General features: G+C 35.1%; 1 protein-coding gene across 3 annotated transcripts in view; it reads right to left on the bottom strand.

The window, feature by feature from the left end:
- The window catches only part of LOC123679889 (fibronectin type III domain-containing protein 5), a 78,081-nt gene that overhangs the window by 3,666 nt on the left and 55,358 nt on the right, over positions 1 to 19,057 (bottom strand). Inside the window, exon 6 of one of the 3 annotated variants that reach the window (XM_045617441.1) lies at positions 13,955 to 14,102. The exons of the other annotated variants lie outside the window; for them this stretch is intronic. Coding sequence (XP_045473397.1) covers positions 13,998 to 14,102 — 105 coding nt within the window. The 3' untranslated portion in view covers positions 13,955 to 13,997. The remainder of the gene's footprint in view (positions 1 to 13,954; positions 14,103 to 19,057) is intronic. 3 annotated transcript variants of the gene reach the window in all.

Below are 19,057 nucleotides of genomic sequence, written 5' to 3'. Positions count from 1 at the left end.
TTCTTACTTAAAATGAGTGATCTTAAAATGTTCTGATCTAATCCTTCCCAGATTTCTCTGAGTTGGATTCCTAAGTCATTAAGAGTAGCTGGATTATTTTCTGAACTTCTCAGCCTTCTATTGAGGTTATCCCAAACCTGCTCAATCGGATTGAGATCTGGACTTCTTGCTGGCCATTCCATTCGAGAGACTTAAACCTCTTCAAGGTACTCCTGAACGATGCGCGCACGATGGGGTCTGGCATTATCGTCCATAAAAATGAAATTTTCACCAATATATGGGGCAAATGGCACTACATGCTCTTCAAGAATGTTCCTTATATACCTATCAGCATTCATAGCTCCATTATCAACGACCACTAGGTCTGTGCGAGCAGTCAAAGATATTCCACCCCATACCATAATCGATCCTCCCCCGAAACCAGTAGTATTCAGGAAATTGCACTGAGCATATCTTTCATGTGGACGTCTGTATACAAGGGAACGTCGATAACAATGGTAGAGGCAGAATCTAGACTCATCTGTGAAGAGAATTCTTTCCCAATCAGCTTCTTCCCAATGGATATGCTCTCTCGCAAAATCCAAACGCGCCCTTCGATGGGCTGGGGTAAGAGCTGGGCCTCTTGCCGCGACACGAGGCCTTAAATCTTATTCTCTGAGGCGATTTCTTATTGTCTGAGTGCTAATTTGCACCCCATGAGTTTGCTCAAGCTGATGTTGAAGGAGGCCAGCGGTTGCAAACCGTTGTCTCAACGAAGAAACTCTCAAGTAACGTTCTTGAATGGCAGTTGTTACCCATGGTCTATCCTGTCCTGGTCTTCGGACATTCATACCTGTCTCCCTGAATCGCTGCAACATTCTGGACACACTTGTATGGGAAACTCCAAACCTTTCTGCAATTCTTGTGTATGTCCACCCTTCTTTTCGCAAAACTACCGCTTGGGCACATTCCTCTTTGGTCAAATTGCGTGTTTCGCGTTGCATAGCGATCGAGTGTAGAAAATCAAACGAAAGAAAAACTATTGATCACTAGAATTGATCTAGAACAACTGATTTCAGAATGGAGCCAATACATTCAAAATCTGATAATCTCATCTTTTTTTATTCCTGCTGGTAAAAAACATCTGTATTGAAGAAAAACGTTGAAAGTGGATAACATATGCATGCATAATTCTGATAAAAATAATTATCATTGAGAACACCTTCAGTTGTAAAATAAATTTGAGATTTCCATGATGTGCGTTAATTTTTTTGCGCAGTGTATTTTAGGAAAGCCTTAAATTTCCTCAATGAGTCTGTTGTACCTACTAAGTATGATGTGTGGGGGCTAGCTAAGCGCGGTTGCAGTGGCCTCAGCCCTCAGGGCCTCAGGAGCGACAGGTGTGATAATTTTATGAACAAAAAAAGTATTTCAGGAAAGCTGCCGTTTCGATATGTCAAAATACACACTTATAGCTTATAGCTATTCAAAAAATTAACGGCAGACGATTATCACGGTGCTGAAGTGGTGCCAGAAATTTTCAAAATTAAAAAAAAGTCAAGTATTCTAGGAAACTTGAAATTCATATACATATATTGTCTTTGAAATTTCAGAAGTTTATACTTCTAAAGGCAGACCGGTACGTTGGTTCCTTTGACCTGACAAAAAGTAAAATTTTTCTCCCCCCCGCGAGAATAGAAATACAGGGTGGTCCATATTTTAGTTCAATAACTTTGGTGTAGGATAGAACAAATCTTTTCATGAAAAAAATTTATATAAACCTGTATATCCGTACAAGCTTCGTTTTAGAAATACAGGATGTTAAAGTTTGGAAAAAAATCTGTTTTTCACTTATAACTCTAGTATTATCATAGGTATTTGCTGTTTGGATTTTTAGGTATTGAAAACTAGATAATCTAATGTTTCCAATTGGGCAAGTGTCTCCGACCAACATTACCCAGTGGCGTAGATATTGGGGTGCGATGATCCTTTTCCCATTGAAAATCTGCACCACTCTGTCTTTTTTTTAAGAAAACTATTTTATTTCTTAAATCAACAGAGCAGAGAGCTTCACTGAAGAAAAGGTTTCTCGATTTTTTTTCATAGAATGTACCCTTTTTTAGATAATCTAGTACAAAACAAATACTACTTCATATGTATTGATTCTTCCAATTTTCCCATCAATAAAAAATGAAAGTAAAAAATTGCCGTAGTGTATTATAACTCTTTCAGATGAAATTCAATTAAAATGCATACATTCTATGCATCTTACATTCAATGAACATTTGAAAAATCACATTTGTCAAACACTCAAACAACAAAAATATTCACAAAATTTCTTTATTGTTTCAGTATCAGTTTTTTTTTTACACCCTGTATCTCTAAAACGAAGCCAGGTCGTAGGCACCGACGTATTAGTCTGCCTGTAGGAGTATGAAATTCTGAAAACTTCAAAGACTAATATACAGGGTGTCCCGTAAAGACCACGTCCAACCGAGGGAGAATGTAGATCAAAGGATAACCCACCTGCTATGACAAAATTCCCATTATAAAAGTCTTACCGTTTTCGAGATATTTTTTTTTTGTCGAAAATAATGAATTTTTGCCCCTTTCAATAGTTTTGCCCTTACGGTTGGTACAATTTTACATCTTTCTAGTTAATTTTTTCAGTAAAATATTGCTGAAGAATGATTTTAACGTTTACATTAAAAATATCCTCCGAACATTTTAAAGGGTGGCTATAAGAAATATTTTTATTGGAAATTTTGGTAGTGGATTATTTTGTTCATCAAGTTTAGCCCATTGTAGTGGAAAAAAAATGTACCGAGCTACTGCTGCACATTACACCAATAAATTGTCTGATTGCCTGACTGTAAAATCATTCGAACGCTCGACTATGGGAGCCTCGTGAGTGGCCGCCTTTAGTGAACAATGGCAATTGTTTACGTGCGAAAATATTACTCGCATAATTATTCACCTCAACGAAATTCAATTTTGCCGGCAAATTTTGGAAAACATCATGCAGATCCAGATTTTTTTAATAAGATCATTTGGAGCGACGAGTCTTTCTGTACCAAGGATGGGTACATGAATCCCCACAATTTGCATAGCTGGAATATCATAAATCCACACGAGGTGAGAGAAGATAGATCACAATATCGATTCAAGATCAATTTATTGACTGGAATATTTAATGTACAGAAAGACTCGTAGCTCCAAATGATCTTTTTAAAAAAATCTGGATCTGCATGATGTTTTCCAAAATTTGCCGGCAAAATTGAATTTCGTTGAGGTGAATAATTATGCGAGTAATATTTTCGCACGTAAACAATTGCCATTGTTCACTAAGTAATGCAACATCGAAGATTTCTTAACAGAATTGACAAACTTGATTTTGTCAGAAACGTACCCATTTGGATTAAAACAGTCATATCTTTTTTCTTTGAATAACAAATGACTTGTGTGATACCTCTTTGAAATCACTATAAAATAGAAAATTTATTGGTGTAATGTGCAGCAGTAGCTCGGTATATTTTTTCCACTACGATGGGCTAAACTTCATGAACAAAATAATCCACTACCAAAATTTCCAATAAAAATATTTCTCATAGCCCCCCTTTAAAATTTTCGGAGGATGTTTTTAATGTAAAAAAAAATTCATTATTTTCAAAAAAAAAAATATCTCGAAAACGGTAAGACTTTTATAATGGGAATTTTGTTATAGCAGGTGGGTTATCCTTTGATCTACATTTTCCCTCGGTTTGACGTGGTCTTTACGGGACACCCTGTATATAAGCTTCAAGTTTCGTGAAATACTTTCGAAATTTTTTTTTTTAATTTTTAAAAATTCTGCCACCAATTCAGAACCGCGATAATGGTCTGCCGTTTCTTTTATGAATAGCTATAAGTGTGTATTTTGACATATCCAAACGGCAGCTTCCCTGAAATACTTTTTTAGTTCATAAAATTATCACATCTGTCGGTTCTGAGTGTAGCTGAGACCATCTCAACCGCGCTTACCTAGCCTTGGTAGTTATACCTACAACAGATTCACTGAGAAAATTTTAGGCTTTCCTAAATAATATAAGCATGTTTATTAGAAAATATGCTGATCTAAAATTGTCTAAAATAAAAACAATAGGTAAACTCAGTTTTCAAAATCCTTTTGTTTTAATTTATTCTTAATGAATTTTAATGAATTATTAATAATAATTCAAATTTTCTGTTTCTTGAAGTTACTTCTTTCATGTTCAGACTTTATTAAGATACAAACTCCGAAAAAAACGAAAGCATCATTGTACATACAATACCATCAATTTTCATGACGAAATTGACATACCTACATTCTAATGAAGTGATTCACAACTAGAGTGCCAGATAAAATCTATATCAATATTGATTGTGTAAAACGTGAGTGGTGTAGATCATGAAAACAAGCTTGATTCATTCAATTCAGATAGACTATATCCATAGGCTGCCTTAGCATTTGAGAGGCTCAGGGCAAGTAAATATTTGCGAGTCCATATTTTGTAGAATTCAAATTGGTAAGAAAATAATGGTTTCAACGTCTGTGTGTTAATATATGAAAATAATATCACGGTTATCAGACAATTTTTCAATTCTGGAAAAGTAACTCATCGAGCGGACTCGTACCCGCAACCTCTGAATTACTATTCCGATGCTCCGGTGGCTCGATTGCTTAGAGCATCAGATTAGTGATTCGGGGGTTGCGGGTTCGAGTCCCGCTCGATGAGGTACTTTTTCCAGAATTGAAAAATTGTCTGATAGTAGTGATATTATTGTCATATTAAAATTGGTCTTGGATATTTTTTGACGCAGTAAGATTATTCTACACCAATCATTGGACCGCAACGCCCCAACACCAAATTTCATTAAAGTTGGTGAAGTACAAGGAAAATTATTGAGATTCTGGCTATTTCGTGTTTGCGCATGAACGGTGTATCGTATGCTCAAAAAGCTGAATTTTTATGGAGCTACTTTACTACCCGATCCGAGTATTCATGATTTCATGATGATCGATCCAATTAGGTATACAATATTTCTGAAGTATCTGATGTTCAATTTCAAAACCAACATCAAGATTTCTACAGCAAACATAGCAACTAATAATATTCCAATTAGGAGGGGGAATTTTCAGAGAGATTTCTTGAGCCCTTTATGGTTCTGATTGGCGCTGAACCCCCTCTCTAAATAACTGTACGCTGCTCAAAAGGGTTTCAACATAAGGGGTGAATTGAATGAATTCCCACAGGTTTCTAGCTCAAGGATTTTTCTCACAAACCCAGTTATTTGAAAAAAGGCCAACTAGTTTAACTTTATTTTAAAGTCTTCATCAGGGCTCTGAAACGAACAACAAGAATTACAACAACTTTGATGTTCAAAACTTTAACATTACATAATTATTTTGAACTATTGAAAACTCTTTAACATAGGCACAATAATACAAAAGAACTACAATAATAATTCAGATTTTTTAAATCTAACATAACAACACTATTTTAAAAATTATTAAAAAGTTTTACTTATTTATTTTTTTGAAATACCTGTATATTAATAACTATAAATTCAAACCAAAAAATAAATAAATAAATTAAATAAATAAAATTTCAAATAATTTTTAAAAAAGTGTTATGTAAGAGCTCGAACATCTGACGAAAACCTCGAATATTGAAAAAAATTCTTCGAGCTATAGTTGCAGAAAGATCTAAAGCTCTGTTGTAAAATTCCTGTACGTACAACACGTGATCCGCTTCCGAGAAACAAAATTCCTAAGAACCAGGCTACCCATTGACCAAGGGCGTAGAAATGGGGAGGGGGTACTGGGGGTATTTTTAAAATTACCCAAGGAATCTTTCATGTTCCTTCGAAACTCCAATTTAGGAAAACCCAGTACTCGTATAAGGTAAGAATAATCGAATCGAAAAATTGGTTCAAATTTCGTTATCACACCTCTTTTTCTCGCATTACAAATATGAATTGTTGTAAATTTTTTTTCCTAACATGTACTACTTTGAAACTTCAATAAAGTAATAGTTAATTGAATGCAAATGATTAAAAAATCGCTTAATATTATTAAATCTAAAACTCTCTTGTTAGCGTTATTATAAAAATTAATATAATAATTTATAGAAACTATTTGCAAAAAAATGAACTTAATATTATTGAGAAAAACTGCTTTCATTCAATTGAGACTCCACAAATTTTTGATACTTAATATCTTCTCAGAAATCTTCAAATCATATGAAATTAATACATCTATCTTCAGTAAACAGAGAATTGCTGAAAAATATCGAAGTAGGTAAAATAGTTATTTCAAAGTGAACTGAATCTTGACTTCAAACCAACATTCAACATTACGGATCATGTGAAGCCCTAAAAGCATCTGTTATAAACTAGTTAACCTAATTTTTTGAGAGGATCAATACTCACTAAAATCTAATTCAATGAATTTCATTCAACTGTATTGGTATTGTTCCCCTCTGTGTTAGAGGTGCTGCAGTAGTGGATGCCTAAATAGCTATTTCAGCATGTGGTTAACTCATTAAAATATACAGGATTATTCATCTGAATTCGGCTACTAGTTGAGTAGAAGAGAAGAAGAAAGAAATTTTTTTCAGCTGAGAAATATCATTAAAATTTTATCTTTAAAATTTTTAGTTATCATCCTGTGTACTTAAATTAGAAATGAGTATATCTGAACTTACTTCAAACTCTACATTATTTGTGTCAAATTCATTTGCTATAAGCTTATGAGGCATGTATGCAAGCTGCTGATATTGAAAAATATATTAAAAACTTGAAGGTTTGTGAATAGTTGCAATACAATTCAGAAATGTTATAAGCAGTTAGTCCATTTAGAATTAATGAGGTTAGGTTAGTCCTTCCAGGTAATTACATAAAATTGAATTCCATCGATTTCCTGAAAATTGTGAAAAATGATTTCCATTTCAGTATACTAGTAGGACAGTGAGCGTAGAATTGAGAGGCCTTCTATTTTTCTGGAGAATCTTCAACTGAGTTACAACAGAAATTATGAATGGATCTGGGCCTCTGAAGGTCTGGAGCACCTGGCTGCCCAAGCGCCCAGTGGATAAGACAGCAATTTCCAATAGTATATGCACAAGCATTTCAAACATTCCACAACTCCTTAGGTATAATATAATTATAAAATTAGAAATTAGAAAATGTGAATATAGGCAAACAACATGAGGCCTAAAATCAAGGGGAAATATGAGAGAATCAAATTTTTTGTGGAATTATAGTAGAAATGATGAGCCAAGGAGAGAGAATTTCTAATTGGTACCAGTCCCTAATACTCCTGCGCCAGTCCCTGTCGTGTTTTTGGAACCATCTGTGTACCATTTGATGGTATGCTTTTTAAGAACTGGGATTGTGGACTCCATTTCCCAATCTTCTTTTCTACTTAGTATCGTAATGAAGGTTTTTTCGGTGCTAATTTTCTTCATCATCCCGTTACTGGGAAAGTTCTCTGATGGTATGTAATTAGTCAAGGAGGACCAGGCTCTCTTATTCCTAATTCCCTCATTGCCGGTACCTTCCCTCCTTCCCTGGCTTAACAATGCTCAATATTGCTAGGCCGCTGTCTAAGTGTCTTCCAGGCGGAGATACTTACAATTGAAAGATGTGAAGAAATTAACCTAGCAAGAAACTATCAGAAATGTGATATAGCGATACATTCTGATAGTCAGGCTGCAATCAAAGCACTGAACTCACATATCATCGATTCTAAGATGGTATTGGAGTGCCGAAGAAATAGGCAAGAATAACAAGGTCTTGTTAATCTGGGTTCCCGGCCACTCGGGAATTAAATGCAATGAAGAGGCCAACACACTTGCCAGAAAAGGAGCACAAACTCCTTTCATCTATCCGGAACCTTTCTATGGCGTAGACAAATCTACGTACAAGAAAGGGTTTCAGGAAAAGGAAGTAACCGAAAGAGAAAAATTCTGGCGGAATTATCCTGGTTCTGATCACTCCAAAAAGTTTTTTCGAAACTTTGACTCTACGAGATCCAATAAGTATCTGGATCTTAGTAAAAATATGCTACACCTCCTCACTGGATTCCTCACAGGGCATTGTCGCCTTAGGAAACATCCCATGAGAATGGGTTTAACAGAAAATGACGAGCGCAGATTCTGTGAGGAGGAGGAAGAAACCCCAGATCACCTGGTGACGGAATGCCTCGCTAATGTTAACCAACGCAAAACTTTCTTTGGACACGAAACTTGTAGAAGTGAGGAATAGGCCTCCTTGAAGCCATTCCAGATATTGGAGTTCATTAGAACTTTGGAACTGGAAGGCGAGCTGTAAATCACGTTATGGAAAGAATAGCTCTGATGGGTCACAATAGACCATTAAATCTAATCTAAGACTTGTTGAATTTTATTTTGTTCTTCAATTTTCTTATTATGCTCCATTTGGTTTGGTCTGAATAATTATAGCTTAGTGATTTAATGAGAAGAGCTCACTTGTACGTGAAAGGAACTCGAATAGAATGAGTAAAGCAGTATAATGAATGAGCAATGGGACAGCGCACAAGAACTAAAAAGGCGCATAGGAAAGGCTAGGATGGCTTTCAACAAAATGATTATGATTTCAAAAATCATAACTTATCTCTGGAAAAAAAGGTAAGACAACTAAGATGCTATGTATTTTCCTTATAACAGTAAGGCGTAGAATCTTGGACACTAACAGAAATTACCACAAAAAAACTGGAAGCTTTCGAAACGTGGCTATATAGAAGAATGCCCAGGATACTTTGGATAGCTCACATAACAAATAAAGAAGTCCAAGAGAGATTGAGAAAAGACCTGAAAATCGTTTATACAGAGAATAAAGCTCGAATACCTGGAGCATATTATAATAAATAAAGAAAGATACTCCCTAGTGCAGAATATTTTTCAAGGGAAAGGAGAAGGTGAGAGAGGACCCGGAAGAAGAATATCATGGTTGCGGGACCTGAAAACCTGGTTTGGGAAAAACTCAGCAGAACTGTTTCGAGCTGCTACCAACAAAATTATGATTGCCAACATTCGAATCGGATAGGTATCTACTTGAAGAAGAAATTATTAAATTTTCAGAAAATGATCTTTTCGACATTCATTACCTTGGTGCAAATAAGTGGAGATTCGGTAGAATGAGATAGGATAGGCAAAATAAGTGATACCTGAACTACAACTTTTCAACCTAAAGAGATAAAAGAAAATTAAGAGAAAATTTGAGAAACTAATAATGCCATTGAGTGCCCCTAAATTTTTTGTTTTTGCTTAGAGACCAAAATTGAAAAATCGAAAAATGGGCGAACGTTCATTCATGCCCCGATTGCCCCTCGGAGACCACACAACTGTGTATAGGAGGTGATCAAAAGCGCATGAATGAACGTGCGCTCGGAAGGTTTTGACTTACGTCAGCGTTTTTCTCATTTTCTAAATTTGTGTGTCAATTTGAAAAGGTACCGCCCCTAATATCTTCGATGCAAAATCCGAAAAAAAATTAAGTTCAGTTCCAATAAATTTGTATAAACCCCTAAAATCTTCAATGAGTGACACCTTGTTTTGAAGATAATTGGATTTGACCTTTCTTGTCAGTAGGTACTTCCGAAAAATAATCATCACCATCATTTATTGCTTCGATTGGCAACTCAATATGAAAAGAATTTCTCAGGGGTTGCTTCTCAAAGATAACCATAAAATATTTATTATATGATATGATTTTGAATTCAATAGTGAGAATGTGTTAGATACCAATTCCAGGAACAACGGAGAGAAAACTGAATATTTTAAATTATTTATTTTGTATTTATTATTCGTGTAGTAAATGATATTGTTGTAGATTTTTACCTGATTAATTTTAATAAAATAAATATTTTCTTACTGGAATATATGTTTTTAATTATGTTTCAAATACGGCCTAGTGATAAACCACTTCTACTTTCTGATGATAGCATTTTAGTTCTAATTGATAATGAATAATAGAAACTATGCAAACAATAATTATCTTTGAAAAATTAAAAAAGTCGAATTTTTACCTAAACCTAATACTGAAACCAGATTCAAACCAAAATTATTTGAATAATCTGAATGCACAGAAATCTACCGATAACATTCAAGTTGGAGTTCAGCCCCCTAAAACGAAAACCTGGCTGCTTCATTGACCCCCCTTCTCATTTAAGATTTTAGGGGTTGCTGTAATCACGTTCACAGGGTTAATACAAATTGATTGGAATCAACCGTATAAAATATCTCTCTACGAGGAATTTTTTGTTGCATTTTTTCTTATTTTGCATGGTGACCGAAATATTATGTTTATTGTTGATTTTTGGAACTTACTTTTGTGTTTTGGGTTTATAGGTTTAACCCAAGGGCGGAACCTGTTCAAATTGCCACTACCAGTTTATGACATTTATCATGACAGTTTTGATTTCGAAGTCGAAATGATTTTCGTGCATGAAGCCAGTAGTGAGTAGTCGATATAGGATCTCAAAATTCATATTAGTCTAAGAGCCAGTGAACGATAGACCACACAAATTTTAAGAAAGCCTAAAATTTCCTCAGTGAGTCTGTTGTACCTACCAACCATGATGTAGGGACTAGCTAAGCGAGGGTGCGGTGGCCTCAGCTACCATCAGGAGCGACAGGTATGATAACTTTATAAACTAAAAAAGTATTTCAGGAAAGTTGCCGTTTCGAAATGTCAAAATACACTCTTATAGCTATTCAAAAAAATTAACGGCAGACGATTATTACGGTTCTGAAGTGGTGGCAGAAGTTTTCTAAATTACATTTTTTTTTTTGTATTTTAGGCAACTTGACCACTCGAGCACAGCTCGATTGGTGTTTCGCGAACTACGTCGAGTGAAGAGGTTCGTATAATCGAAATATATTGTCTATGCTCGAGTTGGTATTCGTTATGATTATATAACGAATAATTTCAATAACTAAAGGGTGTTTTTTTTTAGAGCTATAGAACTTTAAATTGCAATAAAACAACGATGGATTATTCGATTAACATGAATTTTATTTATCCGCAAGATAGTCTTGTGGCATTACATTTAAAATCTGATTTCTGGCATGTGACCGCCACGGCTGGCTCGGATGTAGTCCAATCTGGACGTCCAATTTTCGATGACTTTTTCCAACAGTTGTGGCCGTATATCGGCAATAACACGGCGAATGTTGTCTTCCAAATGGTCAAGGGTTTGTGGCTTATTCGCATAGACCAATGACTTTACATAGCTCCACAGAAAGTTGTCTAGCGGTGTTAAATCACAAGATCTTGGAGGCTAATTCACAGGTCCAAAACGTGAAATTAGGCGGTCACCAAACGTGTCTTTCAATAAATCGATTGTGGCACGAGCTGTGTGACATGTTGCGCTACTTGTTGGTACCACAGCTCCTGGACATCATGGTTGTTCAATTCAGGAATTAAAAAGTTAGTAATCATGGCTCTATACCGATCATCATTGACTGTAACGTTCTGGCCATCATCGTTTTTGAAGAAGTACGGACCAATGATTCCACCAGCCCATAAAGCGCACCAGTCAGTTTTTCTGGATGTAACGGTGTTTTGAGATACACTTGAGGATTAACTTCACTCCAAATGCGGCAGTTTTGTTTGTTGACGTAGCCATTCAACCAGAAGTGCGCTTCATCGCTAAACAAAATAAAATGGACGTAGTGCGCGATACGTATTCCGCACAGAACCATTATTTTCGAAATAAAATTGCACTATTTGCAAGCGTTCTTCAGGCGTGAGTCTATTCATGTTGAATTGCCAAACCAAACTGAGAATAAATCACTTGACAGCTGTTAAATCGGTCGCCATCTTGAACAGTAATGCCAACTTAAAGTTATATACCTCGAAAAAAAAATAACCCGTTATTATCAAACACAGCATTTTGTTAACTCAATGACATTTCACTGGGCTTGACTTTTACTTTATTGGCAAAGGTTCAAGAATGTTACTATGGAAATGATCTCAATATGACAGCAGGCGAAACACCAAAACGATTATACCACGTCGTGAAGGTATATTCACTTATCAATAAGCCGTAACTATGGGAAACTTACGAATTCTATTGGTTCATCAAAACATGAGTTATATAGGTAATCGTTTTGAATTATCAAAATGCAGTGTTTTGGTTATAGTTATTGAAATTATTAGTTATATAATCGTAACGAATACCAACTCGAGTATAGACAATATATTTCGATAACCTATACAAACCTCTTCACTCGGCGTAGTTCACGAAACACGACTCGAGCTGAGCTCGTGTATAATCGAATATTGTCTACGATCTTGTGATATTATAACTGAATATTTCTAATTATTTGAGTGCCTGACAAATGGTACTCTTGAAATGTTCAATTAAATGCCATCTGAAAGCGTTTTAATATACTACGGCGATGTTTGTACTTTCATTTATCACTAATGGAAAAATTTGAAAAATTAATTTTGTAGATTTCCTTTGATAGTGTTTGCTTTGTACTCGATTATCTCCAGAATGGTACATTCTATAAAAAAAACTAAAAACCATTTATTTTAGTGAAGCTCTGTTGATTTCAGTGATAAAATCATTTTCTCGAATAAAAGACTGTGGTGTAGATCATCAATAAGAAAAGGATCATCGCACCTCTTTATCTACGCCACTGTATATTTTACTGTCTGTCAGGTCGAAGAAACCGACATACCGGTCTGCAAGAAGTATACATTTCTGAAACTTCAAAGAATAATATACAGGGTGTTTCATTGGGAAACGAAAATACTTCGCAGGTGCATAGGTGGCACCAAGGCGGTTCTTGAGATACTCCATTTATTGGGTCTTGCTGTCTTCGTAGCCGAGATACAGGGTGTTTTATGAATTTTGCCCGTTTCTTTCTGAGGCCATATCAAACGAATCACTCGGTATATTTTCTTCATATTTGGCAACTATGTTCCTAATTGAGAGCCCAAACGTATCATGCAATAAAAAAATAGTCACTTCAAACCACTTTCAGGTATCCAAGTTCTTAAAAACTTCACTTTTACGTTGAAAATTTGTGCAGTAAAACTGTCTGCGCGAAAATTTGAAATAAACGTCTCAGTTAAGTTTTTAGTAGTGTTTCCGAATATTAAAACAGATTTTCCAAATTCCGATGTACAGGGTGTTGTTTCCAGGATGCAAACGATTCATAATTTTTGTTGACCCGGACCTGGATTTTCAAGGCGGTTATTGCATGATACGTTTGGGCTCTCAATTAGGAACATATTGCCAAATATGAAGAAAATAAACCGGGTGGTTCGTTTGATATGGTCTCAGAAAGAAACGGGCAAAATTCATAAAACACCCTGTATCTCGGTTACGAAGACAGTAATACCCAATAATGGGGTATCTCCAGAACCGCCTTGGTGCCACCTATGCACCTGTGAAGTATTTCCGTTTCCCAATGAAACACCTAGTATATAAATTTCAAGTTCCCTGAAATACTTCTGAAAAAAACTTTTTTTTTAATTTTGAAAATTTCTGCCTTCACTTCAGAACCGCGATAATAGTCTGCCGCTTCGTTTTTGAATAGCTATAAGAGTGTATTTTGACATATCGAAACGGCAGCTTTCCTAAAATACTTTATCAGTTCATAAATTTATCAAACCTTTCGCTTCTGAGTGTAACAGAGGCCACTGCAACCGTCTTTAGCTAGCCCCCACATCAACAGACTCACTGAGTAAATTTTAGGCTTTCCTAAAATATGTGTGATCTGCCCTCCTCTGGCTCTTAGACTAATATGATTAACATTCAACCTGAAATAAATGAAGATTAACAAGCAGTCTCTACTATAGCAAAACTTAAGAATGTGACAAACTCTCTATAAAAAAAACCTTCAAGTATTTAATGACGTCAAGACTACCATTTGTATGCAGCTTGCACAGCATCTAAGCCGTTTAAAGTTAGACTTACTGGGGAAGAAGAAGCATCAGAAAGTTTAGGCCCCTCTTAGGTGCTAGGTGCCTTCGACTCGGTGCAACAGGGCAAACTGACACCCACATTCACGGGTCTCACGCGTTCTGCGTGGATACCGGAAACAGTGGCTCCACGTGCAGCACCCCTAACAACATATTATCAAATTTTCAACACCATATTATTATGTTCTATCTGAGAGATCCAGTTCAAAGTGATAATTATCGTAATGTTCTGTTGACTTTGACACAAGTTCAAAAGGTTAAGGTCAGTAATAAAGATTTTTCTCTATTTTAGAATCGTAATGAGTTCATTACAGTACTGAAAACAGTGCTGTAATGAACTCATTATAGCATTGTTTTCAGTTATATTTTTCGTTGTGTGGTTATCTACACTGACTTCCGATCCTATCGAATTTCAACAGACGTCAATTGTCAATATAGTATAAAATGAATATAGTGAAATGATTTGCAGCAATATTCGCAATTTCTTTTGATTCTGGTGTATTGAATCGATTTCGTCAGACATAATTGACGAATTTGATGCTTAAAAGTGAATTATTTCAAAATTCGAAACGTAAGGTTCAAATTCAAATTCCGTGATCTTTCAATTATCAGTCACACAAACTGCCAAGATTAAATACAAAAGTCACTAGGATGTATAAGCTGAATTTTTCATTTAATTTCAACGATATTTCAGAAAACTCGACATAAATAGAGAAAATATCGTCTAATACTCGTTGCAGAAGGCAATTCCAACGCTCATGCGTTCAAAGTTCCATTGCGACCAAGTTTTTCATTAAAAATTAGAGATCCACCTTCAAATTTGATTTATTTTTACGATCGTATTATATGAGTCAACAATGGAAAACTTGCCTAGTGACGGTTATCATGCTAAATAAATTTAACAGTTTATAGTTATCATTGCTAGCTACACTTTTCCCTAAGGCGGAAGGAAAAGTTATTCATCCGTTGTCATAGAAACACATTTTCCCCCGGCGGAGGTGAAGTAGAACATTTCGATGATGCTGTCAGACAACATATTACGTTGTTATTATACGTTTGAAAAAAAAAAACCTTTTTCTCTCAAATGAATTACACTATGAACTCTCAACCTTTTTTTTTCTCATTTTTTCCAAATAAACAGGGTGTTTCACCAACCCTCTATTACTGTTGAGAGCTGAAATTTTTGAATTTTTTTCGACACAATATCATTAGGTTCAATTGGAGCTACATTCTCAAAAGGTTTGGAAATACATAGGGTGTACCAAAAAAGTGTACATGACGTAACATGTTTTTCAATCGATTTCAATATAAATATGAAATAATGAACCCAAGTTTGATTGAAGTTTCATACGCTCAAAACTTTATTTCTATTTTTCATGAATTGAAGGGTCTTTGTAATAATCTTATGAATTGATTTATTCGAATGAGATTTTGAAAGTGAATACAAGAAAAACGGAGGTAAGTTCTGACTTTTTAATAATAATTGAAAACTCTCTTGGTTGTAAAAAATGAGTCAATTCAATGATGATTTACGTGAACGTTGATTTTTTTAGAAAATAAGGGCACCCCCCCTGAGAGTTCAATTCTACGCCACTGAACACAAGTTTACATTAATTTGCTTAAGAGGGATTACCACCACGTGGTTTTTCGCGTATTGGTCAAACTCTGGCGCTCCTGCAATGACCAAACTTTGGACGGTGTACGAAGTTGTATATTCACATCATTTTCTTTCTTTTTTCGAAGCAAATAAGTATAGGGCAGCACTGTAGGAAGACTTTCACGAAATCATAATTTTTCCTCTTTTGTAATGATTCTTGGTAGGTTTGTTTCTGAGGAATATTATAAAAATATATCAGTTTTTTCTATGGAGTACATATCATCAAATTTTTTGCGACAAATGGCCTAGTTTTCAGGTCCATCTAGTTTGAGCTGAATTCATGTTCTATTTTTTTTATCACGCAATATTTTAGGGGGAGGACAGCAACAATTTAGGGGGAGCGGTCCCTCATTGTGAATTCCTATTGGAGTTCAGTTCAATACAGAGTGGTCATTTAGAAACGAAACAGACGAGATAACAGACGAAATGTATTTATTTAGAAAAAATACTAAAACACGTCGATTTTCTACTCGAGGGGGACAACAATATGCATCATCGTGAATTTGATCTGGAAAGTTATCCCCTTCGAATCAAAATCGACGTGTCCAGCATTTTTTCGAAATGTTATCTCGTCAGTTTCGTGTTTGAAGCCCACCCCTTATGTGAGAAATATTGTCAGAGTGTTCCTAAATTATTGAAGGTACGAAAAAAAATGGTAGATTCCTCGCATACTTTTAAGAAAAAAAGTCCTATAAACATGGGCCCACAAACGCTTCTTTTTCGAGATACAGGGTGTGTTCGACTTTTTTTGAGTTTTTTTTTATCATAGCACTTTCTTTCACAAGATCATTTTCGTTTTTACCTCCATTTTAGGAATAACCTGTATTTTATAGATTCCGGAGCGAGCTCATATAATATCCTAGTTTGGAAATAAAATGATGTGGGGTTTTCCGCCGTTATCTTATTTGCGACAGAAAAAAGTAGCTAGCACAGAGGTTGATAAAAAGCTTATAAAATGAAATGAAAAATATCGCCAATTACGCCAATTTCAGAATTATCACTTTTTACGACATCAGAATTTTTGAATTTAATGAAGATGTAGAAATAATGAGATGTTCTTGCTTTCATGAGAAAAAGGGAAAATTTCAAAAAATTATCGAATGTTACACTAAAGAATAATTTTACGTGTACTCGCTGAAGCTTGTCAATGTAGATGTTATGTTAACTAGACTATGGGTTACAAGTGAGAATGATAGAAAATATCAAGTTAATATCTGAATAGGAATTTTGTTATTTCTGAAATTTGGGAACACAAAATAAACTTTCACTGAATGATCCTCGGAGTTGAAATTGACGGAAAAGTAAAGAAAAAAAATTTTGGGCGCTAGTGAGAATTTGGGTATGTCGATTTGATGTTTTGAGATTAAACTTGACTACGAATTGGTGTCTTATACTGCATTAGTTCTTGAAATCTCAATCATCCAGTAAGCTGGATTTAGATCTTTTCCTGTAATCTGAGTGTGATAAGGAGTTGGGGGCAGTCAGAATTTTCGAAAATTTTTTTTTTGAATTTTCTGAAAGTGTAATATCTTGAAAATATTCTCCTGACAATTGTAAGAGAATACATCTAATAATTTTCGAGTTATTCAACAATAAAAGACAGGCTCGATGCAATCTTTCCATAACATTTCATTGAAATTTTGTCTGTTAGAAGTTTTTTCAAAACATAGATTTTTTTATAAACAATTTACTGTTGTGATTCTGTAGGTATTTACGGCCAGATTGTTCACTAGAATTGGAAAAATTCCAGGGTTTGTAGGCGTGATCTAGTCAGGTTTTTCACTTGACGTTTCGCTTACTACTGCGATGAGCCTCTTCAGAGGTTTCCTGATCGTAGATTACAACTCGACGCAGTATTTTTCCGATTTGAATATCGCCTGTGTCCCGCATGCGGTATTTGTACTTTCTACATGTAGGGAATGAATGTAAGCTTCGCCGAAGATTCCGCTCTGTTCGCCAAAATGTTCATATTGAGAAATTTTTAGATCATTTACCAGAATTATTTTTGGGGGACAAAACACAATTCTTCAAACTTTGCTTAACATATAGCTATTTTTAGTGTAAGGGTGAATTTAAAGAAGAACTGGATCGAGTCACAATGGGTAATTCTTAGGTCGAGCCATAGCAAACTTCTTCATGGAATCATTTGGAAAAGATGCCATAAAAACAGCTCAAAATCTTCTAACTTAGCTGCAATATGTGGATGACATCTTTCGCTTAGAAATATTGAAATTTTTTTTCGAACCTTTTGAACACAAGACACCCGAACATTCAATTATCTATGGAAATTGAAAGAGATGCAGAAGGTAAATTATGACACGGGATCTACAGAAAACCAACTCACACAGATAGATATCTGCACAAAGATTTGAATCCTTATCCACAACAAAAACGTGCATTGATCAAGACATACATATGACCCAAAATACCTCCAGGAGAAATTGAGAGAAGCGTTCTTATTCGATGGTTATAGCTCGAAAAAATGAAAGAGACGTCACGACATCAACCACAGGAGAATAGGGCTCCAGAAATAATTTCCAATGAGAAAGAATACTTGCCTTTTATACTACCAGTGACCAAGTAACAGGAAAACCTCTTAAAAAAACTCAATATAGAACCAATTTACACAATACAGTCTTAAGAAGTGCATAATAAGAAATTGGTAAGCTTTCTGAAGCTGGTATAAACAGGATACCTTGTGAATATAAATTTTTCACATTGAGATTACAAAAAATAGCATTCTAACCCGAATCCAGGAGTACAAACCGTGTTTAGAAAACTCAGGAAAATCTACAGAACTTCAAATAGAGAAGAAGATAGAAAAAGAGATGAATAAACAGAGATTTCTGCTGAAAATATGCTCTAAGAGAACTGAAAACAGAAAAATGAAACCAGATGGTTAGAGAGTTCAACAACATAGACTATTCTGCAAGGCAGATGCAGAAATGTTTACGGCGTAAGAACACTGTCATACCACCAATACCCGTAGCAAGTGGAATGTTATATTCAAAGCTTAAAAAGCAAAAGCTCTAGATGATACACTACAAAGAGAAGCCAGAATTAACTACAGAGAATATGATAAAAATGAAGACTTGGAGAATGAAAGGGAAAATTGATGTTGGAACCTCTGGATTGCGATAGGTACTATTCCAAATCCAATACAAATGGAGATCAACAAAGTCATTAAGAAACTGAAAACCTGAAAAGCTTCATGTAACTATAAAATACAGAGTGTTATTTTACATATAAACATATAGTGAGAGAACTAACTATGTAATAAGAAACCACCTGAGAGACAGAGATTTCTACGTCAAAATAGATAACGCAGTAACTAACAATAAATAGAGGAGTATGAGGAGGAACGCTTCAAGGCCCAGTTCTAGGTCCATTTCTCTACAATATTTATATATACAACTCCCGAAAAACTTAAGAAATCTGTTA

Source organism: Harmonia axyridis, chromosome 5, assembly GCF_914767665.1.
Source record: "Harmonia axyridis chromosome 5, icHarAxyr1.1, whole genome shotgun sequence".
Classification (NCBI taxonomy): Eukaryota; Metazoa; Arthropoda; class Insecta; order Coleoptera; family Coccinellidae; genus Harmonia; species Harmonia axyridis.
The sequence above is the reverse complement of the archived record's forward strand: the minus strand, read 5'-3'. Positions and strand labels throughout refer to the sequence as shown.